At 40.6% G+C, this 24,251-nt stretch overlaps 1 protein-coding gene across 3 annotated transcripts in view; it reads left to right on the top strand.

Annotated features, from left to right (window-relative positions):
• Positions 1–24,251, top strand: part of Peli2 (pellino E3 ubiquitin protein ligase family member 2) — a 134,190-nt gene that overhangs the window by 42,220 nt on the left and 67,719 nt on the right. For 2 of the 3 annotated variants that reach the window (XM_042682517.1, XM_042682519.1), the window contains exon 3: positions 19,359–19,460. The exons of the other annotated variant lie outside the window; for it this stretch is intronic. In XM_042682517.1, the coding sequence (XP_042538451.1) occupies positions 19,359–19,460 (102 nt within the window). The remainder of the gene's footprint in view (positions 1–19,358; positions 19,461–24,251) is intronic. 3 annotated transcript variants of the gene reach the window in all.

The following is a 24,251-nucleotide window of genomic DNA, read 5'->3' on the forward strand; positions in this document are numbered from 1 at the left end:
CTTTTCTGTCTCTTCTAAAAGTTTCAAATTTTCAGACAAGAGAATCTGATAGACTGAGCCTGGGTCACCCAGCCATGGACAAGGTAGGCAGCTAAATGAAGCATATTTATTGTGAGCTGATCACTATCCAGTGCTGACTTGACCTTGTCTGTCTTTGTACGTTGATCTTGAGAGCCTTGTACTGAATTATGGTTTGTGTAGTGACTAGGTAGAGTCTGCCACCTTTGCACTCCATGATCCTAGGACCTGAGTCTCAAACCTTATTTCCTTCTGGTCTTTAACAATCTTACATCCCTAGCCAGCATGGCCTTGCTACTCCTGCTGCTGAATTTGTTCTGTTGGTCCTTTAGCTTTGGAGCCCCATTACGCTGTGAGCAAAGCCACTTATGTATCTGAATCTGATTGCGTTCTTGTGTAGTGTATGATGTTTAGGATTGAATCACAGGCCTGTGCATACCAGGCAAGCAGTCTACCACTGAGCTCCCTCCTAAATCCTTCTGAGCCTGATTGTGAAGTAATGTATCCTTATTACTTTCTTTTGGGTCTCTTCCAAAAAGAGTTTGTGGAACTACAAATGAATTTATTCTGCTGCTTTCCTGTCTCATTTTTACCGTATTTACTTCTGCTTTCCTGTCTCATTTTTACCGTATTTACTCAAACTACCTCTTCCCCAACTTCTGCTGAGCTTGCAAACCTACAGTCTACTACTCCATATATTTCAGTGACTTGGTGCCTAGCCCTACCATTTTCCCTGACCCCAATAGCATCTGTGGTTCATAGGATTGTAACTCAAAAACTTTTGTTTACTTTTCCCATTGACACCATTATCTATTCATTCCTGTGTGTGTACTTTCTAATCCTCAGTCATCAGTGTACAGCTCTTTATTTAGCCTGTCCTGATTTGAAGTGGTTGTTGGCTTCTCTTGACATGTGCTAACTCTACTCCAGACTCTCTTTCTCTGGTGCTTTTCTGAGATCCTCTCTTTCTGAGTCTCTGGGCTGGTTTCCTTCTCCTTTAAGAATACCAGTGTGTGTAGTGTACCTGACAAAAAGTTCTTGGCCTGAATTGATAGTAGTTTGCCTCTACTTCTGAGTGGTAATGAAAGGTGCATCTTCATTGAATTGTAAAGTGAGATTTCTAGACGGGAGAGTGTGTGTGTGTGTGTGTGTGTGTGTGTGTGCATGTGTGTGTGTGTGTGTGTGTGTGTGTGTGTTAAAATTTGAACATGTGCTTTTTGACTATATTTTTTTCCTCTGTCCCACAATCCTGGGGCAACAGCTGTGAAACTGGAGCATGAGTCTCCCATGTATGCATGCCATTATTCAAAGCAAAGGCAGATTAGGATGGCAATGGTGTGCTACTGTTGTATATACTGTTGTATTTGTGTACATATTTGCTCTTGGAATAATACAGGTGTTTCTCTGATTATATAATGTGCTTTTAAAAAAAAAACCAAAATTCCTCTCTTTTACTTCTGGCAGATCTGTTACATAGACATAGAGCCTATTAATTTATTCACCCATTTTTTTCAACAAATATTTATTCAGCACCTTCCATGGCTGGGCATCATGCCAGGTATTGGCGAGACTGCAGTAAACTGGAGCCTTACTGTCCAGTGAGTGAGCAGACAATGAAGAGTCCTGTGACTACACAAGCAACTCTGCCTTGGAGCATCAGTGTGGATTGGTTAGACAGGGAGGACCTGTGAGCAAGTGATGTGTGACTTGCCACCTGAAGGAGGAGGTGAAGTGGCAAGGAGAGTAGAGAGCCCAGAGCCTGGCTGGTGCAGTGGCATGATGTGACTGAACAGTTCTGCCAGTTTACATGCACTCGTTTACATTGCCATGTTGTGGAGGAGGCTGTTTTGCTGTTATTCTGCCAGTAAACAATGTGATGATGGTGGTGGTGTTGGTGCTGGCGCCTGATGGGGGATATTTTTCAAGCAGCATGTTAAATTTAGCAGCAGTATTATTACTATGGAAAATTCTTCATGCTTTTCCCTTTTTAGATTATGCTTTATTGAAATCTCCTTTTTTGGATGTTTTCAAAAAGTAATTGGAAATCACTTTGTTCCAGTCCACATATTTTGGGATGGAAAATATCAGTAGTCTCTGAGTGATAGTTTAAGGAAAGATTAAGGCTGTTTAATGTGATTACCATGAACAGGACTACTCTTTAGCCTGGGTTTTCATCAGATTCATTGTATTCGATCAGGAAGTTTATTTGGCTCACTGGTATGTTGTCTGGAAGGTTTGAACATTATGATGCCCACATCCTGGCTGCAAGGCAACATGATGGGCAAAAGGAAAGGGAGTTGGCCATATGCAGAAGAGGCATGAGTGTGAGCAAGGAAACAAGTCCAGGTAAAGGCTGTCATTAACTAGTCTCTCAAAATAGCTGGCTTCTCACAGGAACTAACCCAGTCCTTCTGCCCCCACCTACTCTGCTAGGCCAACATTAATCCCTTCCGAGGACAGTCCACCCACCCCTAAAGATCCATCACCTTTCAACACTGCCAGACTTGGGACTGAGCTAGTGGCACATGAACTTTTGGGGACTTGACCGATCCAAATGATAACAGTCTGAGCAGGTGTCACTCTACTAGTTGATACCATATTGAGATCCGTATGGATCTACGAGCAATACTTACTGTAGGAAGTCATCAAACTAATATAATTTCCACACAAACTCAGTAGCTTAGTCTATTTTTGCAGAATATAGTCCATTTTTGAAGAACATACTGTCATCCATGCCCTGATTATGGAAGACACGTCATCCTTCTAACATCTACGTGGAGCTCTAGAACCTTCTTAGTTTTAGGAGAATCATGAATTTATCAGTTTTCCCAGCTTCCCTAACTGCTACTGTCTGTGTTTAAGTACTTGGGTTTTACATTGTTCTTATTTTGGTTCCTGTCATGTTACTGTATTGAATTCTAGGGTTAGTGGTGTGTGGTGTTTGATTTTTATTTTTTCAAGACAGAGTGTTGCTGTGTGGGTGTTGAACTTGGTATCCTTTTGTCTCTGCTTCCCAAGTTCAAAGTGTATAGCCATGTAACACCATTCGTGACTGTTTGCTATTTTTAAGTATAAGAATTTAATGAAGTAAACCATCATACATTTTTACCAATTTAATGAAGTACTCCATTGAAAAAGAGACAACAGTATCTGAGTGAGGTTTATCCTTTCAGATATCATAAATATCCGAATCTGTAAGAGAAGAAAAAGGAAATAATCGCATAAACTATAGCCCAGAGTATCTTTTGATACTATGCAGTAAATAAACCTAAAACAAATAATTTATATTTCTAGAATGAGAAATAACTTTTTAATAAAACATGCATGTTTTCAAAAACTGAAAATAACAACCAAAAGCTTTTTATTAATCAAAATTGATAAGCAAAGGAAAAAGCATTTATGAAGTACCAATACAATATGTTGTGCAGTTTAACATCATTTCCTGACATGAAAGATAGGGATTTCAAAAAGTAGTTTCTATAGGAATGTCAATTTAGATTTATGGTCCTGATTGTTGGAAAACATGTACCTGCTGAGATGAAAAAAGCATTTCTCGGAAAACTTACAAATCAGGCAATAAAATTTAAGTTATCATTGACAAAGCTCCAGCCATTTTTCTCATAGAAGTATTTTTAATAATTTACTTAGAGTGCAATATTCAAGACTCAGAAGGTAGTGTGATGGCTTTCGTTGGTTTTATGGAGCTGAAAGAACAACATCTGAAGTATATTAAACTTGGCTGTTACACTGAAGAAAAGTGCTTCGGTGGGAAATATTTACATGAGAACCCTATGAATTTTATAGAGATGGGAGTGCAGTGTAGTGCTTTCCCCCTGAGTCTTAGGAGTTCTTGGGGATATCTCTATTAGGTACAGCCTCACAATGCTTTATTGTCTATGGATGATTGAACGTTAGACCAAATAAACCACTTAACAAATTTACTTGAAAAAATTTTGTTCCTGTACATAAATATCAGACCATATCAGTGCTCCCCTTTTTTTTCCCAGTGGTGGTCCTGAGGTTTGAACTCAGGACCTGGACGCTATCCTTGGGTATTTTTGCTCAAGGCTAGCGTGTATACTACCACTCGAGCAATGGCCCTTATTCCATTGTTTTTGTGTATGTGTGATTAGTTAGAGATAAGTCTTATAGACTTCCCTGCCCAGGCTGGCTTTGAACCCCTATCCTCAGATCTCAGCCTCCTGATTAGCTAGGATTACAGGTGTGAGCCACCTGCACCTGGCCTTCAACCCCACTTTAAGGACTTGGAATTCCAGTAATATAGGTAATGTGTTATATTATTTATGTAAATCCATCTAGAACTTGAATGTTCACTTCAGCAGAAATTGTGAGACAGCAACAGGAAAATTAAATTTTTAGAGGTTTAGCTTTATTGAAAGAAAGAAAATGTGTGAGACTTGGCAGAGAAACCAGCCAAGCCTGCTAGGTTTGTGATGGACACATCTAAGAGACAATTGTGTTGTTTCCTGCTGCTAACTTTTATGGTAGTTTCTTAACATCAGAAAGGTAAAAAATATATACTATTTTATGGGAAATTAAATACAAAATACCTTGTAGTTCTGGTCAGTTCTTAAACTTATGTTAGGGGAAGAGGCACAAGGATTGAGAAACAGGGAAAGAGGTTCATCCTTTCTAATGGTTCTGTATCCAGAGTGTGAGAGCAGGAAAGCTTGATTCTAGCACCCATCAACTTCTTAGTGTAATTATCTGTATTACTGATATATAATAATTAAACTTTGACTTGATGCATTTATTAGTTGGAAAACTCACTCCGTTTATGTTGTCTTTAAAGTATAATTTTATTAATGAGTTGCTTTTAACATGTCAATATAAGAGAATACTTACATCTATAATTATGCTATTACTCAAAACTTACTTAAATTATGAGCCTGATTCAAGCATTTGTCTCCATATTTTTGTTGAATCTTTCTTTGTACCTTTCATTAAATAAATTAAAAAAAACCAGAACACTAAAGTTCAAAGGAACTTTGCTCAGCCTGACTTTTTATTTTGTAAGTGAGGTACTTAAGGACATCCAGACAAGCCAAAGTTCTCTCAGGCCAGTAAGTTGGGTGTGTTCCCTGTTTGCTTTTTGTTTTGTTTTGTTTTGTTATGTTTTTGTTTTTGCTGTAGATGGCAGGTGGAAAAAGACTCCCCAGAACAGGATCAGAGTTGAATTCTTCTGATTCTCCTCTTCCTAAGAGTACGACTTGAGAAGTCCATTCATTTCCAAACAGGGACTGCTTGCTGTAAAGATAAAATGAATTGATATGATTTTTGACAGTAAAAACTGAAGCTTGCTATAGATATAGGGTAATAGTACTTGCTGCTTTGCTCTGCAAAGAGTCATTTCTACCAAAGGAATGGTGATAGAGGTCTTAAGTTTAAGGAGCTGCTTTGTTTGCAGGGGTGATTATGACAGCCTGCAGCAGAAGGTGCATCGAGATAAAGTCTGTGCTGCTTAGAAGTCATGGACAGCAGAGATGTTATTGTTGGCTCACTTAGAATGGCTATCACCTACTTTTTGTTTTTGAGGTCTTTGTGGTGACGGGTTTTATGTATGGTAGGTGGGTGCTCTTAACAGTTGAGCCTCTTCCCCACTTTTTGCGTCAGCTCTTTTTCAGGGTAGGTTCTTGTGTTTTTGCTGGGCTGGTCTCAGACCACAATCTTTTGATCACCATCAACTTTGGAGCTAGGATGACAGATGCCCATCAATTATTCCCTACTTACTGACTGTGATAAAGTCTTGCTAACTTTCTGCCCAAAGTGGCCAAAAATATGAGATCCTCCTGGTCTCTGCTTCTTATATCACTAGGATTACAGATGTGAGCCATTGTGCACAGCCCTGTTGCCTGTTTGGCCATATCTTTTGCATTAAAGTGAATGATTTGCTTACCTTTTGTGAGAAAGTATTTCATTCTCTTTGAAGTCCTGCTTATTATGACTGATGTACAGGGATATTTGCTTCTAAGCTCTTGATTGACCACGCCCATGTTCTGGGTGAGGCATGAATATTTGGCTTCAGGAGCCTTTGGTTTGATCTTACCAAAACTAGAGGAGGCAGGTGCATGAGTTGTCTCTCATGCAGTTCATTTGTGCTTTATTGTCTGTCCTCATTCTGGTTCCAGGTAAGCCAAGCAGCCCTCCTTACTCCTCTACTCTGCCCTCCAGGAGATCTTGTTTCCCTTACACTTACACCTTTGCTTAGGATATGCTCTAGCCTTGTACTAACCTACACGCCTACCATCCATTTAAACTTGGCCACGTGTCTGTTCCTCCCAGGAAGTGCCCCCAGCTCCTTAGCTTTAGGGAGGAGTTCTTTCTTGAACTCAGAGATTGTGTTCCATAGCCCTTTAACTGCTCTGATGCAGTGCTAGAATTGTTGACTGTCTTGTCACACTAGACAGCAAGCCTCTTGAAAGTGGGGCCTGACTTCACCTGCTTTTGGCATTTACTGGAACAGCAGGTTGTCCTAGTAATAATGATTCAGCTGGCCTGCAGCTAGAGATTCCAGAGACACTTGGAACATACCATATGCCTGCTACATGGTAGTGCTTGATAATGGAAGCTAATATATGGTTTCTCTGGAAAGTATGAATTAGCTGTTATAAACAATTGTAAATGGGCTCAGGATGATGAAACCTAGCATTCATACTTTGATATTTACGGTTCAGTTGTATAAAAACGTTGGAGCTAAAACTGCATCTTCACGATTTGAATGTAGTTGCTCTTTAATGCTTACAACTTAAATTCATCATTTTCTTTAGCTCTCAGCAGTGAAACTTTAATAATGAACAGTTTCTGAATTATTGAACCCACTAACTTTGAAAAATCAGTGCATTTCCTCATTGGAGAGTGCTGCGGAGTGAAGGCATCCTCACTCGAGAGTGCGTGACTTAAATCGGTTTTAGTTCCTCAGCATTCTTCAGCCCACCAACATTCACTTTTTTTCTCTACTTTTTGAACAAAGGAATAGTTCTGCATTTTTTCACTGTGGAGTTAAAGTTTTGTTTCATATAAATAACTAGGTATGAAAAAGTTAAGTTCTATAGGGCCAGTTTAAATTACAAACACGAATATTGGTGATCTTTCACCCTAGGATTAAAAAAAATATATATATATATATATTGTTATTTTCATCTGCAACCTAGTATCATAAATCATATAATGCTATAATTTTGAACTTAAGATAGCATTGATATTCAAGCCTGACAAAGTAAAATTAATGTTCAATTTGCTGACCTTAAAAAATGTAAACAATTAGGAATGGCAAACATCTTATCCAGCATCCATCCATCCATCGTTTGCTTGAGATCTAACCCAGGGCCTTGCTAGGCTAAGCAAGTTCCCTATTACTGAGCTATATCTGCAGCCCTAGCACTGTTTAAATCTGTCTTTAAAATACACAAATTGTAAGAATTTATAGTCTGCTGCGTTTTCATAAAGCAAGCACACCCATTTACACACCCAGATCAAGAAATATAGAACATTTTCAGCACTGCAAAAGACCTTCTTGCACCTCTTCCTGGTTACTGTCCAATGTCAACCAGTCACCAGGTCATCATCATCCTGACCTCACAGCACAGGCGTGTAAAGTTGGTAAATGAGTACACAGAACCAGACTATGTGCTTTTCTGTCCTGACTTCTTTGATGTAACATTTGATGTAACATTTGTGAATGAAATACCCCATGCGTCCCATATTGGATATAGTAGTTTGTTCACTACTATTTAATTTACTGTGTGAATATCATTCTAATAATCAAGGTGCTCTGAAGTAGTTTTGAGAGCACCGGAAACATCAATTGAGTTTTTACAAATTATTAAGAGTATTTTTGAAAAGTTAGCTATTGTATTTTAGAATGAAAAGTCAAACTAAAGTCAGCAATGGCTACCACTATTCATACTGTGGCTTGCGGCAGCTAAAAAACTAGCTGTTGCATAAGTAAAAAAAAATACCCACTCCACTTAGAATATTGCTTAGCCTGCTCTAAAAACAAAAGCAATTTTACAGTATTGAATATTTGGGGAGAAACCCTAATTTTATGCTGAACTTTGAATTTTGTGGCATGTTGTTTTCCTCTTCTGAAAAGCATGTAGTAATAATACACATATCTTAGTTTTCACATTTGTGCAATGGAGATCTGTCTTGACACAGGAGGCAGAAAGGGGAAGGGGAGACTGATGTCAGTAGCACCTGATTGGAATCTCGGCTCTGCTCTTTATAAGACAACCCTCTAAGTGCAGAGATTTTTTTAGGGGCCACAAGGGAGGATTAGGTAGAATAGACAGTATACATACCTGGCCAGGTGGGCTCTGGGGAATTTAGTAGCTGTTGTAATACCAGTCCAGGACATGGTAAAGACAGAATAGGAGCACATGGTCTTTCTAAAACTGCTCACATATCTCTGTTATGGACTGAATCACCAACATAATTAATGTTGTGAGAAGACTTTAAAATTACTCCTTTTTTAAGTGCATACTCATTTTCATTGGCCATTGTAGCTGTATTTCAGTATTTAAAAGCCAGTCTTTAATTTACCCCCTTGATATCTCTCTGTCTCTGTCTCTCTGTCTGTCTCTGTCTCTGACACACACACACACACACACACACACACACACACACACACACACACACACACACACACACACACACACACACACTCCTTAAAAGTTTATTCTGAAAGGCAAATGGCAGGCCCCAGAGGCTACCTCCTTTGTGAATCACTGTTTCCTAGTGTCTAGCTCCCTGTCTTGCCCTGGCCTTGGTTACTGTTGAGTCTTTGTCACCAGCAGGCTGTGAGCTCCCTACTATAGCAGGACCCACACTGAATAGAACTGAAAGAGTGGGCCTAAGCTAGCTGATGTATAGAACCTCTTGCTTCACTCCGTTTACATGATTCACCAATAACAAACTAGTTTTTAAGAACTTTGGGACAGAGATGGAAGAAAGCTTTTCTCAGAAAATAACATGTTTCTAGTATTCTGGACAGTTGAGTAAGTATTTTTTTTCTTCTTTCCGAAAATGAATCATTACTTAACTACCTTAACCAAATGGACTCATATGGGTAAATGAGATGTGACTGGTTTGGGGCCATAATGAGTCAAAGAAGTCAGAGGCAACAAAGGTTTAACTCTGCTCCCAGAGTGCATGTGGCCTACAGTAGAGAAGGGCAGAAATGGCTCTGTGCTGACGTTTGATGTGATATATCTATCCTCTGGGAGAAGAGTACTTGCCCAGATGGTAAGTACCTAGTTAGTTCCTAGTACTCATGGAAGATGTCCTTTTCTTGTCTGCTTTCCCAGCCTCAGTTTCAACCAAGACAATATGTAATTCTCTGGCGGAACTACCCACCCTCTATCATCTTCAAAACTTGCCACTCCAAACTGTAATTTTGAAAACATTTCCATTCCAACTCTAATGTTGTCAGTTTTAAATTTTGGCACTGGTTGCTATCTTCTTTTTTGTTTTAACGATGTTGATATTTTTAAATTCTTGTTGGACAGGAAGGTGCTTTTTGCTTGTTTTAGAGAAGTTGAATGAAGCGATGAATACCAACTTACTGAACTTTGCTCCACTTTGGTTTTCATTACACTGGTAAATTTCTAGTACATCTTCCTTGTTCTGCATTTTCCCCAAATAAGTCACACTGAGCAATAGTAAAGGAGAGAAAGACTATTAGGAAGTTGAGGAGTCTGTTTTCTGGTGGAGACTGAGGACTCCCAGCTTGAGCACTGTTGACTTTGGGGCAGGATAGCTCAGGAGTGGGGCATGCATTAGAGGATTCTCAGCAGTATCTTTGGCCTCTGCCTGTTAGATGTCATGTCTCCAGACATTCCTCATTCGAGGGGACTCTGGGGGACAAAGACCCTCCATTTAAGGAACACTGATTTAGAGTCTTAAGCTCTAGTTAGTATGGAATCTGGTTAATAGTACAGACCCTGAAGTCACCGTCCAAAATCTTGATTCTTCTGATCTTCTGACCTCTCATCTCTTTTTTTTTTTTTTTTTTTTGTCGGCGATGGGGCTTGAACTCTGGGCTTGGGCGCTGTCCCTCAGCTCTTCAGCTCAAGGCAAGTGCTCTACCACTTGAGCTACAGCGCCACTTCCCGTTTTCTAGTGCTTTATTGAAGATAAGAGTCTCACGGACTTTCCTGCCCAGGCTGGCTTTGAACCATGATCCTCAGATCTCAGCCTCCTGAGTAGCTAGGATTACAGGCGTGAGCCAACGGTGCCCCGGCTCCTCTCATCTCTTTAAGTGAGAGAAAGGAATAGTTACTCAACTATTAGATTAGAATAAATAAATAAATACATGTAAAGTGCTTAGCCTTAAGAATAGCTTCTGTATATTGTAAATACTGAGATAAGCAGCTAACACTATTAGTAGTAGTAGTACTTGGAAGAACATTGAGCATTTCCCTAGAATGGAGATCTAGGTGGAATCATAAAGGACAAAATTTATTGGCAAGTTCATCTTCATCAGTTACCTTGCTACATCCTCTGGCAAGCAGTGAGGGAAGAGAGAGGGTATTATTATACTCCTACATGTTCTTTTTCCTTCAGTAATTCAGTGCCGTGTAGCAGAAATCATGGCTTTAAATTAGGGTCTGTGGAGACCGAGGGGGATGCTTTAAAGGTAAATAGACTGTTGATATGGAGTTAATCTGGCTTTGGCGTTGATTAAGGACTGGTCTCAGTTTTCTGTGCCTCTTGTCTCCCCACAGCTGGCAACACATTTAAAGACTGACATCCTTGGCACAGGACAGGGCAGAGGCCTGAAAACAGGAGAAGGGTGATAAGAATGCTGCCTTCCCCTCGCCTCAGCCAGTGGACTCTCCTTCCTTTCTGAATCCAGTGCATTATCTGACTTGACAAGGATGTGTTAATTTTGCCAAAGCCTTGGTGTGGAAGTGCTTGCTGATTCCAGAGGATAAAGAGCAAGGGTTGAGTGCAGGGGTGTGACAAAGACAACAGAAATTATGTGGAGGGAAAAAAATGTTTCCCTAAAAGCTGACAGTGGGAAAGGAAGAGGAGAAGAAGCTACAAATAAACATCTGCCTACATACCAAAACATCCTAGAAATAGGTTAAGTCAGTTTAGTATATTTTATCTGGATGACAGGCATAAATCACTATGCCCAGCTTATTCTGTTGAGATAGTGTCTCTTGGGTTTTTCTGCCTAAGCTAGTTTGGAGCCACAGTCCTTCTAAGCTCAGCCTCCCACACAGCTAGGGTGACATGCACATGGCTCCTTGCCTTGCCATTGGTTAGAAAGGGGCTTGGGTACTTTTATGCCCAAGTTTGCCTCCAGCCTATCCTCGGCTTCCCAAGTGGCTAGGATTACAGGCACAAGTCCTGTGTGAGCTCATGTGTAACTTAAGTGCTAAGTATGTTTTTAAGGTGACATAGAGCTCTGTCTCCCTTATACTTCTGTGGGTCTGGTTAGTGATACCACTTTGCCCAGCTGAATAAGAGACTTTGGTTCTTCATTTTGTGCCAGGCAAGGTCTAAGTCCCCAGGAACTGGGACTCCATGCTTTTTGGCCTCTTTCCATCCCAGTTTATCTGCTTCAGAATTCAGTTAGTGGGGAATGTAAGGGAATCATATATTTAAGATCTTGTCCTTTCTGTAAGTGAAAATAAGGGCCGAGTGTTGTCCCTGTTATTAGAATTCCAGAGGCAGCTGTGTGGAATTAAACTGCTCATCCCTCACAGTACTCAGCAGTGACCCTAATGAATGCAGCAGAATTCACTTGCCTGTAATGGGAGTTCAAACGAAAACTGTAAACTGGGTGCTCATTAACATAATGCGTTTCCTTGACACATGCTTCTGCAGCTTTTAGCGAAAGGTTTGTAGGCATCTATGGAGAGGGAAGGATGCATACCGGCCCAAAGTAAATAAATCCAGATCATCAGCAGCCTGTGTTTGGTATGCACCTTTGTGAAGGAGGATCCCACTGGTCATGCTTCTCAGAACCTCTGGCTACTCAAGACTGTGTGTGTTTGCTTACAGTGTTATGTCTTTGTGTTTACTTCTTAATTTCTTAGATTCTTGTTGTTCCCCACCCGCTCTGGGGAGGAGGTTCCCCCGCACTGTAGCTCCAAACTGTGCCCCTTCTCCCACCAGTGTAGCAGCCTCGTGAGGCTCCGGTTTTCCTTATTTTATCTGCTCCCTGGGCCTTCATTCCTTTCCCCTCACAGCTGCTTTGTAGCAGAAGCAGTTTCCACAGAATCTGTTCAGCACAGCGGTTCTGAAGATTATTGGGCATTGCAAACACACTTGCTGTGTGCATTGTGGTGCAGCAACCCAGCTAACAGTGTTAGTGGTGGTGGAGATCCCTTCGCTCTGGCACTCGGGGCAGGTGGGGAGGGCTGTCCACGTGTGGCCACCTCCCATCTTAACAACCACACACTGTTCATCAAGAGAAACACTCCTGCCTTGGCCATTTTTGTTTATCCTAAACCATCTCTTAGATTGGGTGTGGTCCTGTGAAGATGCTTTAGTGGGTTAAAATGTGGAACAGATGCCAGAAAGGCTGATGTGTCCACAGGCAGTGTGGGACATGGTTCTTAGGGCTGTGTGTCCCTGAGGACTATGGTCCACACATGTGGTTGTCAGGATGGCCTTCTTCACTGGAGGCCACCCCTTGCTACACACTGATCCCTGCTAGAGTCCACAACTCTGCCACATGCCCTGTCAGCAGAGTGTGGCTTTCTTTAGACTTCAGATGTCCACATATGATTCACAGGGGCGGGAAGGATGGGTAGAGGGCGACTTTCTGATGGGGTTAGGTGTAAATGTTCCTATAACCAGATGAGTACAATAGAGGACAGAAATGTTAAACTGCAACCACTGTAATTTTCACATACAAATTCCAGGACTGCTGAGGTTCTGTTTTATAAGTAGGATTGAGACCACTGTGGCACTAAAGGCTAGAGAGAAGCAGGAGATTCCTTGGGAGCAGTTTCTCCCCTGAAAGTTTATATGTATTGCCTTATGAGATATGCTACTTGGTTGATTTTTTTTTTTTTTTTTGCTTTGAGCATTTTATGCACCTGTTGTGAACTCTGAAGTCAATGGATTCTAATATCTGAAGAGGCACTTTTATCTCTCTGTTCACTGAGCAGTTTAAGCCACAAGATAGATAGTTTTTAGTCCTTGATAACTCTGATACCAGGCCATGAGATGGTTAATGCTGTCACTGTCTGGGAAGGGTGTGGTCATTCTCCATATGGACTTGTCCCACCACTCCTGTGCTGTGCATCTCTCTCGCTCCCTTGCTTTCCACATCCCTTTCCCTGCTGAAGCTGTTGGGATAATTCCCTGCAGAGGCCAAAGCAGATTTGGGAGCACAGACAAACATGAGGTGGCCAAGGTTTTGACATATGACAAGAGCCTACCTTCTGGCCAGTCCCTGGAGAAATGTGAGCAATGTGAAATGGCCTAACTAGGGGAGGAGGTAGGTGAGAGCTCAGGGATCCAGGTGATATTTCGTATTACCTCTCAGAGAAACGTGGTAGGAGGCATATTCATACATTGAGAGAGAGGACCTAATGAAGCAGACTGTGGGTGAAAATCTTGATATAAGCAGGTGTGCTATTGATTTTTGTCTATCCAGGCATATGGTGACTTTTGTTTTTTGTTGTGTTTTTGTTAAATAGATTCCTTTGGCTCTGGAGTTACTAAAATACATAAAACTTACCTGTATTTAATCATTCATGTCTTTAGTTACGTCACCTTTTCTCTTACTAATATCACTCTCATTTCCTTTTTCTCTTATTTTACTCAGCTTTTTACAGGCAAGTTTCAATTTTACTTTTTCTTTAACCTTTACTTTCTTAGATCACATCTCTTCCTTCTTTTTCTACAATAATTCCCTTAACAAACATGATTTTATTATTGTCATTTGCAAGCCAAAGTTTCTATGTTGCTGCCCATGGTCTTGCTCATGAGAGTGATCATGTGACACATCTGAGTCACCGTGGCTGTCCTGAATATCTCCCCATAGCCATGTTTGGAAACTAAATGTAGCAGTTCTGCCTGGCTCTTGATTGCCACTTAGTTTTTGTTTATATTGGAGAAGAGACCTGGTAGCTGGGTCATTTCTCTTCTTTGTAAGTAGCTGCAGAGACCAGTTAAAGAACCAGCAACCAAGAGGTTGAAGATGTCCAGCTGATCACAGATAGTACACTCCCAAGTTTAACTTAGAGAATTTATTATCGGAAATATTTCAATGGGAGGCAATATTTTAAATTCACCTAGTGTTTCCAGTTCTAGGTATCTCAGTGTATAAGCAGCAAATGAACCAAGCTTGTAAGTAGCAAGTATGTGAGAAATTTCCCTTATAAACATTTAAATGTAATGGCCAGTTTGGCATATTCATCCTGACTTTATAATAAATCCTATTGGTTATATGGACAGGTAACAGCTGTTGGAAATAGATAAATTTACATGGTAAACCAAGCAGTTACTTCTTCAGCATTTGCATGGACTTTTCACCCAGCTTTGACAGGATCCAGGAATTTCAGTAAGTGGTAGTACAAGTTCCCTTTCACTTTATGCCACATACACAGAGGGTGCTTGGTACATCTTTGCTGACTCGTTGCTGATTGAGTAACTAGAGTTTACCTGCATTATAGAAGCTGCTCTATCTCAGTAATTGGCAGCAGGTAAATTCATCTGGTAGACACCAAGTCTGTAGCAAGTTTAGATTTTCTGGCCATCAGCAGTCCGGCTGGAACTGGAGCATTATACCCAACATAGAACAATGACTTAAAGCCAGAAATGCAAGACCTCAATAGAATTGCTTATGTTCTTGGTTATGTGGGTCATGATGCAGTTTCCAAATACATTTTTTGTTGTTACTGGAAGAAAATAGAGTATGATTGCATTTATTTTTCTTTTCTGCTAGGATATCACACTTCTGTGTTGATAATGACATAGAGCATTAACTATCTGCAGGTATTGTGCCAAGATCTTCCCATGTATTTCCCTAGTTTTCCTCACATCCGTTCCAGGAGTGGTGCCTCTGTCATTACCGTTTTTTTTTGTTGTTTTGTTTTCATTTTTGTTTTTTCTGTCGGTCATGAGGCTTGAACTCTGGGCCTGGGTGCCGTCCCTCAGCTCTTTAGCTCAAGCCAAGCTCTCTGCCACTTGAGCCACAGGGCCACTTCCAGTTTTCTGGTGGTTTTCATAGACTTTCCTGCCCAGACTGGTTTTGAACTGCGATCCTCAGATCTCAGCTTCCTGAGTAGTTAGGATTACAGGCATGAGCCGCTAGCGCCCAGCTTCATTCCTGTTTTCAGATGAGGAATCACAGTGTTAATCACTTTCTCAGGGTTACACTGCTGGTAAGAAGTAGTGTAGCGACCCCTATGACCCAGCAATCCCACTTTTGGGCATTTACCCAAATGTTTACAAACAAGACCACTCTAAAGCTACCAGCACAACTATGTTTATTGCAGCATTATTTACTATAGCTAAGATATGGAACCAACCCAGATGCCCTTCAGTAGATGAATGGATCAAGAAAATGTGGTATATATACACAGTGGAATTCTATGCCTCCATCAGAAAGAATGACATTTCCCCATTTGTTAGGAAATGGAAAGGCTTGGAAAAAATTATATTAAGTGAAGTAAGCCAGGCCCAAAGAAACATAGGTCCCATGGTTTCCCTTATTTGCAATATCTAGTATATGTCTGAGTCAAACAGAAAAGGTCAGATAAGGTGATGTTAGGGAAATGAACCCTAAGATATGTATTCAAATGTTTTTTTTTTCTTTCATGCGATTATTTCTAACGCATTTATAAGATTATTTCTTTGTTGCTTTGTATGCCCCTCCCCCATGGTATAACCCCTGCTTTCACTGTATTTGATGTTGATATAATTTGTGGAGGGGAAGGGGAAAAACAAGTCGTTTAAATAAGGATACAGGTGGACCCGTTGCAACAACGAGAAGTACAAATTGTCATGTCGAAAACGAACTTTACAACTTTGGTGGGCGGGGGGAGGATTGGGTGGGGGGGCAGGGGGAGACTGAGAAGGGATGGGAAGGGGAAACAAAGGAGGAGGCTACAATGCTTGATAAGAAATGTACTCATTATCTTGCCCATGTAATTATAACCCCTCTGTACAGTATTTTCACAATAAAAAATAAATAAAAATTTTAAAAAAAGTAGTGTAGCGACTGAATGTAGGGTCTTGCTGATGGCTATGGTTATGGTTTCCATAACCACCACTAGTCCTCCTGTTACCATCATCAGGAATGTTACCTAGAACCAGAAATGAAGGATGCCAGACATGGAGAGACATCATGAGAAAAGGTAGTAAAATAATAGAACTTCCTTTCAACCCCAAACATCTACTTAAGTGTATAATTATGGGTTTTTAATTTTTTAGAGTACTCATCATATTTGTAAATGCACAGCCCATAGTCCATGGTTCAGGCAAAGATGATTCTTACCTAAGTAACTGACTTACTGACTCTGGACTAGCCTTACCAAAGTTCCTGTAAGACTACTTTTAACATCATTTTGGGCTATTGCAACAAATGGCATTTTCTGTGTCATTTAGGGATGCTGTCTGGTCTGCAGAACATTAGTGGTTATTATTCAGTTAAATTGTGAAGAACTCACAAATTTGCTTCTATTTTACAGATCTTATTATTTCATGTTTAAGTAGTTTTACAATTCAACAAATAAGTTTACAAGTATAATGCATCCCAATGGATGTCACCCCTTTCATTGGGGTAAAACCCTTCCCTCCTAGCCTATCCTTTCCTCAATTTTCTTAATTTCATAGGTTGTGCATAGACTGTGATCACAGTGTTCTCTTTTTTAACATCAAAGAGGTACACTATCATCTTTATTATTAAAGTCTCATCATAAAGCACCAATTAAAATAACATTAAGCTTTGGTGTTTAAATGTGAATTCAAAGAGCATTGCCTTATGAATTTGAAGGCCTGAAAACCTGTTTCCTGATAATGTGGCTCCAGGTAAATTCTTCCAGCTGTAGTGAGAAGCTGTAAACTGCAACAATAGTTGATCTTTTTTTTCCCTCTTCTGGTTTAGTTTTTAGGTGTTCTATAATGGCATCTTACCTCCTTCTCTCACAGAGTTAGTATAAATCCCTGACTTTCCAGTGATCTGTCAGCTGAGTTCTCATGGAGAGAACCCTACTGATGCCCTCTGCTCTCTGTAGTTGTGTCTTTCTCCTTGGATACCTGTTCACTTGGAAGACCGGTTAGTTGGAATCCTGGTACTGGGGTGGGGCTTCTGAGGTCAGGATTTTGTTGTGGCATGACTTAACTAGGAACAGGATTGAGTGTTTTCAGTAGTGTTCCCTGAGGTGCTGCAATGGGAAGCGTATAACATCATCTGTGCGATATTGTTGATAACATCTTTAACGGAATCTTCAGAAATAGCCTCCAGACAGATGTAGTCCAGGCAGGATTTTACTAGACATGGGGCTTGGGCTCTTAAAAAATGTCCATCATAGTTGGGTGAGATGGTACATGCCTGTAATCTCAGCACTGGAGGGGCTAAAGGATTGCAAAATCAGAGCCAGAATGGGTTACATAGTGAGACCTTGTTTCAGCTACAACAAAATGTCCACGATGAAAAACAAATTTTAAATAAAAGACACCTGGGCTGTTCTTTATTGGGAGATGGAGCAGGAGGAGGAATGACTAAATGCAATGAGTAGTCATCCCTTGGATCCTGCTTTTAAAAATTTTATCGAAGTGTTTTGCTGTTTATTGGAAAGGTTATAATATACAATGAAGTCCTAGCCACTGAACGGATGTTAAGTTTCTGGGTATAATAATAGTATTGTGGTTATGTAGGAATGGTTGCATTATCTGGGGATGAGGTGTTATGTGAACACATTAAGTAGTTAAGGTACAAAAAATATATTTGTGCACATGTATTTTGCTCTATCTTGTGTGCACATATATGTAAATTGACAGCATAAACATATGCATACATATAAATAAAATGTGATGATGTATGTTCCCTTGATGTACAAGCATTCTTTATGAAAATTATTTATTATGAAAATGTTCATTTTGCAGAATTGAACAATAAAGGGCAAAGCAGTGATTGAAAATGCAGTGAAATAGTGAAGCATTTTTATTGGCCTCATAATTTATTGAACAAAGGTTTACTGAGCACCTGTTAAGGTATTCTGAATTCCTGTGAGCAGGACAGCCAGTTCTCATTCTAGTCAGCTTAGTAGCCTGGTGTAAACACATACAGTAACAGTGGCCACTGTTTTGGAAAGGGATCCTAGATGTACAGAGCAGTGTACAAAGCAGTCACTTTTCAGCGGAGTCTCCTGAAGAAGGAGTTGGCATTGGAAAGAGGAGGCTGGAGGTGGAACAGAGCCCTATGCAGGAGAGAGTGAGCTAGTCCCTTGTGTCTGGGAAGCATCAACTGTGGACACCTGAGCAGAAAGCATGGCTTTCCCAGACGTTCTCCTTAGCCAAGGTATCAGACGGGCACTAAAGGGTTTTCAACGTGGGAATGGCCCACAGGGCTGAATTTCTATTTTAGAGCAGTGATGTTGGTGAGTGCTTTGAAGCTATAGAAAGGATGGAGGGTTCAAAGTGGCTGAATGCCACTTTTTACCAGTGTGAGGGAGACCTGAAGGGGCTCCTTCACTGGAACATGTAGGGGTACATGGGTGGCACTGGTGCAGACTAGATTGAGTGGACATTGAAAGGGTCAAGAATTCATGACCGGCAACATGCTCAGGGAAACTCATGAGTGTGGTGTTGGTGGGGGGAAGGAGTCAGGGAAAGCTGTATTCATACATACTTTTTAATATGGAAAGTCTTAATCACCCTTAACCTCTAAAGGTCATGAGGGGAGGCGAGGGGAGGTTGGGAGGGGAAGGCTGACCAGTGGGGGGTGGGGGGTGGGAGGAGAGGCGGAATAATGGACTAGACTCCTAGAATTCTAAGACTAGTGGCCAGAGGGGAAGGAAAGCTTAGGACGTGTAGATGAAGGAAATGACTCAGTAAGTGTTACAGTGAGTACTTTGAAAGCAAAACCATTCAGAAGTTTCTCAAAGGCTTTTGCCAAGCAAAGCACACCTGTCTTGGGCTGCTGCAAGGTCCCTGGATGGTGTGCTTCACTGTGCCCCTTGACCTGGTGCTGTGTGCTGGCTCTTAGGGTGGTTAGGAAGCAGTAGGAAGGGTGCAGTTCATTAAATGCAGCCAGAGTAAATGGTTGTTCTAACACGGTGTTTAAAGGATAACTGGAGAGTCAGACTTTTTTCTTTTAAACTAATCAGTAACTAATTGTTTTGATGCAGGAGAAGATCACAGATAACCTACCCAACTGCAGTCAGCTTTCGAGAGATGCTTTCCAGCAGGAAGAGAGGCAGCTAATTACAAGTTCTCTGTTTCTTGAACAGGTTGAGTACTGAAGTGACACACTTCCTTAACTAGGGTTTTTGCAGTAGGGTAACTTCGTCTTCTGATTTTGGGGCTAGTGCCTCGGATATTTTCTTCTACTCGATCAAACCAATTAGCTATAGTTAGGTATTGGTAGCTCATGCCTGTAATCTTACCTGCTCAGGAGGCTGAAATCTGGAGGATCATGGCTTAAGGCTAGCTAGGGCAGAAAAGTCTATAAATAGAGTCTCCAGTTAACCATGGGGGAAAAAAAAAGCAGAGTTGGAGATATGGCTCAAGTGGTAGAGTATCAGCCAAGTGAGTTAGGTCCCTGAGTTTAAACCCCTGTATAGGCAAAACTAAAACAAAACTAATAAGAATTGGCTGGGTCTTGTAATCAGAATTAATCAGAAGCAAAGATTATATCAAAATGTGGGTTTTCATATCTTCCTTTTTCCTCTTAAAGAAAAATTTTAAGTTTATTCTTGAGTTGATGAAATACCTCCTTCATTCCTTCCCTGGGTAGATTATGCTTTGTGAACCTTTAGAGACTTTCTCCCAGCTTAACTCCACCCTTTGGGTCACACCATCTATTTCAGGAAGTGATCATTTCAGAGTTCAGTAAATGACTCATTTTTATGTGCTCGGCTGGGTGTGATATTTCTTATTTTCCATTAAAGGCAACTTTGTTTTGTTAATGGTGTTAGATTCCTTGAAAACAGAAAGCGGTTTCCCTTCAAATGTTTTAAAATGACGTAAGAATCCTGCACTGTTTTTTGTTTTGTTTTGTTTTATTTTTTTAACCAGCCCATACAGAATTTTTAGACCTTGGTCTTTTCTCCTTGAGCATTTCCTTTGTTGCCTTCAGTTCAGTGTTTTATCAATCTAATATTAATTTCCCTCTAGTTCTAGGGCTCTTGTTAACCTTGATATGGAGTGCTGTCAAATGTTTTCTGAATTCCCAGATCACTGCCGCTCCTTTTATTAAACTTGCGGGTGGGGGGGCGGGGATTTGCGGGGTGTGCTGTGAGAATAACTTGCCATTCCTGGGAGCAGGTTGGTTGCACCCCATCAAAATGTGCTCGATAAATGATGAAATCAGCACCCCTAGGTTTCAGTGATTACATGGCTGTTGAATTGTAAGTCTGTAGTGAAGTCCTGGGATGACAGTGGAAATTAATAACAGAAAGTGCTAGCCAAGTGCAGAATGAACATGCGGCCTTAAGATTCATGAATCTGAATGACGCTGTTGCTCATTACCCTTAAACACTTGCTAACATTGCCATATCCTAACACTCTATTTTTCCCATTGCCACCAAGGCTTGTAGAGCGCAACCACGACATTCATATCAAAATCAGAGCAGCTTCCCTGTGGATTGCTGACTATGTTCTGATCATTGGACTAAGAACTTTTAATACATTATCTCATTTAATAACTTTAACATACTTTAGGCATGTAGTATATATTATGTATTATGGTAAGTACTGGGTGGGGGGCGGGGTCGGTAATGATGCCCCCTACTTTCAAGGATTTATTACTGGGGCTTGAACTCAGGCTCCTCACACTCTTGTTTGGCCTTTTTTGTTTAAGGTTAAGGCCGACACTCTACCGCTTGAGCCACATCTCTGTTTCCTTTTCTCTATCTACCTTTTGTGTGTGCCAAAGGATTTATAATTTAATGGGAGATTCCAGTAAGAAAATCAGAAACAATATGGCTAGAACATGGTATTATTATGCTTTGTAGTATGAAGCATGTTATGTGGGATACATTTGGGATAAGCAGTGATTTTCCTAGTGGGTATCATATTCTGTTCCCAAATTACATTTACAGGGAAATACAAGCTTACATGTGACTAAAATATAACTAGGGGGAAATAGGTAGTGAGATTGTTGTTGGGGCTGGACCTATCCCTGAGGGTATGTATGGTTCAACACCAGCTAAAGACTAACCAGAGCTGGAACTGTGAACATAGTGGAGGCTTTTCTGTCTAGCCAAAGGCAAGAGACCTAGTCCCAGGACATCTGGTTTAGAGCAGCCTGAACCAGGAGAGCCCTTGAAGACTTCAGCCCTGCTGGGAACTGGGCCATCATGCCTTTTTTCTTGATAGACTCTGAACCCTGAGCTAGTAATAGCCATAGCACATTGGCACTTGTCAGGTATTCAGATCAGGACTCACAAAGCAAATATTAAATGTTAATCTTTTTTAGACATACAGGTGATAAAAGCCAGGCACCTTTTACATATCAGACATGGCACTGGTCATCAAGTTCAACTACCTTTATGGGGAGAGTCCTGACTGTTTAGGAGTCAGTCTGGTGACTGATGGAGCAATTCTGAAGTTCTTGCCAGGCTGGGGAGAGGTACCCATGGGGAGGGAATGTCTCAAGAGCTCCCACTACCCTCACCCCAGCAGGCAGGTGCAGGTGCAGTGGAAGTGCTAGAAGGGCACTTCACAAGGGAGGCAGATCAGAATTTCCAGGGAAAAGACATCTGGAACCTAAAACAGAAATCAAGGAGAGGGACAGGGAGGAGAGAACGGGAAAGGGAAATGCTCCTTTCCAACAGGCACGGCAAAATCTGGGCCAAGAATGACTGGAGGGTGGAGAAGAAGGAAGCTTTTAGGATAGTATTGGGTTTTTCTTTTTCCTTGTGTGGACATTTGCACTAAGAGTTCAAAAGCAATGGTGGGTAAAACTGCAGGCACTTTAACATGAATGACTGCAGTGGCTCCAAGCTGTGGTTATTTTACTCCTTGTCACCAACAGAGCATCTGCCATTGAAAATCTTCAGTTTCACTTCTTAAAGTAGCAAACTTTGTTTTCATTTACTTTTACCCTGAGTACACAACTTTGTCACACGTGATCAAGTGGGAAATGCATATATAGAACTTTATATCCAAAAATCATCTTGGTTTAAGAAAGGTTCTATGCAGTTGCTTGACCTGTAAGCCAGACTAGCCCCTCATGGAGCAATGTTCTTAAATGAAAGTAAATGCTGGATGGTGTGTGTGTGTGTGTGTGTGTGTGTGTGTGTGTGTGTACCTATATACTTGCTTTTTTTCTATTGTTATTTTTTATTTTTTGTTTTTGTGGTACTGAGAAATTGAACCCAGGGCCTCATGCATGCTGGACAATCACTACCATTAAGCCATTTCCAGCCCCATACTTAGTTATTTAGACCTACCTTGTTCGGCTTCGTGGTGACATTTAATAAAGGTGTTTTGTGTTTTTTTTTTGGAGGGAGGGGTGGTCATGAGGCTTGAACTCTGGATCTGGGTGCTGTCCCTCAGCTCTTCAGCTTAAGGCAAGTGCTCTACCACTTGAGCCACAGCACCACTTCTGGATTTCTGGTGGTTAATTGGAGATAAGAGTCTCAGGAACTTCCCTTGCCTGAGCTGGCTTTGAACTGTGATCCTCAGCTCTCAACTTCCAGAGTAGCTAGGATTACAGGTGTGAGCCACTGGCACCTGGCAAAGGCGATTTTTTTTTGGAATTTTTTTTTTATTGTGAAAATACTATACAGAGGGGTTACAATTACATGGGCAAGATAATGAGTACATTTCTTATCAAGCATTGTAGCCTCCCCCTTTTTTTAAGGCGATTTTTTTATATGTATAATAAAATGTATCAACAATTGGGAGATCCCCATAATTGAGTGAACTAATATTTCCTGACTGACTGTGTATGACTCTGTGCTACAGAACCACAACTAGTTTAAGATCCATTCTATGTGTTTTTTTTTTCTTTTGTATGTTCTTCCCCCATGGTATAGCCCTGGTTTTCACTGTATTTGATTCTGGTGCCCTGCATCTTGTATATACATTTTTCTGATTTGGAGAGGGGAAGGGAAATAACAAAATGCTGAAATAAGGATACAGGTTGACATATTGTAACAATGAGATGTACAAGACACTATGTTGAAAATGAACTTTACAACTTGAGGGGGGCGGGATGGAGGAGTTGGGGAGGTGGGGAGGAAAGGGATGGAGGGGAAAAACAAAGGAGGGGGTAACTGCTCAATAGGTAGCTACTCATCACCCTACTCATGTAACTGTAACCCCTTTGTACAGTATCTTTACAATAAAGAATATATTTAAAAAGATCCATTCTATATAAAAATTAGACTCCAGTGGATTTTACTATAACAGAATAAGAGCTTATTGCTGCAATTTCAGATTCCTCATTGTGACTAACCTTTAAGAAATGGTCCATTGTCAAGTTTTACTGCATTTTCACATAAGACTGCAGTTGTCTGAAAAGGCTATTTAAATACTCCTTCCTTTTCTAACTATCGGTGGAAGCCTAGATTTCCTTCCTATGCTTTAACCAAATCAATGGATTACAACAGAGTTCATGCTGACTCCAGCCAGATACTGAAAAGATTTGCAAAAATATAAAACAATGCCACTTTTCCCATTAAAATTTTCTTTAATATAGGAAAGTAAAGGATTTTTTCACTAACTGTTTTGTTTACAACAGTTACTCTTAAGTGAATTTGTGAATGTATAAAATGTTTCAATTTTATGATTTATAGCAAATGCCCATAGATATTACAGGGGAACTAAGGCTTTTGGAGGATTTTTCAGTAGTTTTTAGAAAGTATACAGGGGCATTGAGAATAAAACATTTGGAAAAAAAGTGATCTAAATACTTAATCCTGAAAAGCATTTAATACAGGAAATTAGATGCTTGTGAACCATTTGAAAGGCTGCGGTTGGAAAGATCAACGAAGTCTTCACTAATTCAGATTTGCCAGTGGTTTACAAAGAGCTGAGAGGTTGCTACTGCAGTAATGTCAGAAGCTGCAGAA

The sequence above is a fragment of the Dipodomys spectabilis genome, unplaced genomic scaffold, assembly GCF_019054845.1.
Source record: "Dipodomys spectabilis isolate Male_0828 unplaced genomic scaffold, ASM1905484v1 ptg000073l, whole genome shotgun sequence".
Taxonomy (NCBI): domain Eukaryota; kingdom Metazoa; phylum Chordata; class Mammalia; order Rodentia; family Heteromyidae; genus Dipodomys; species Dipodomys spectabilis.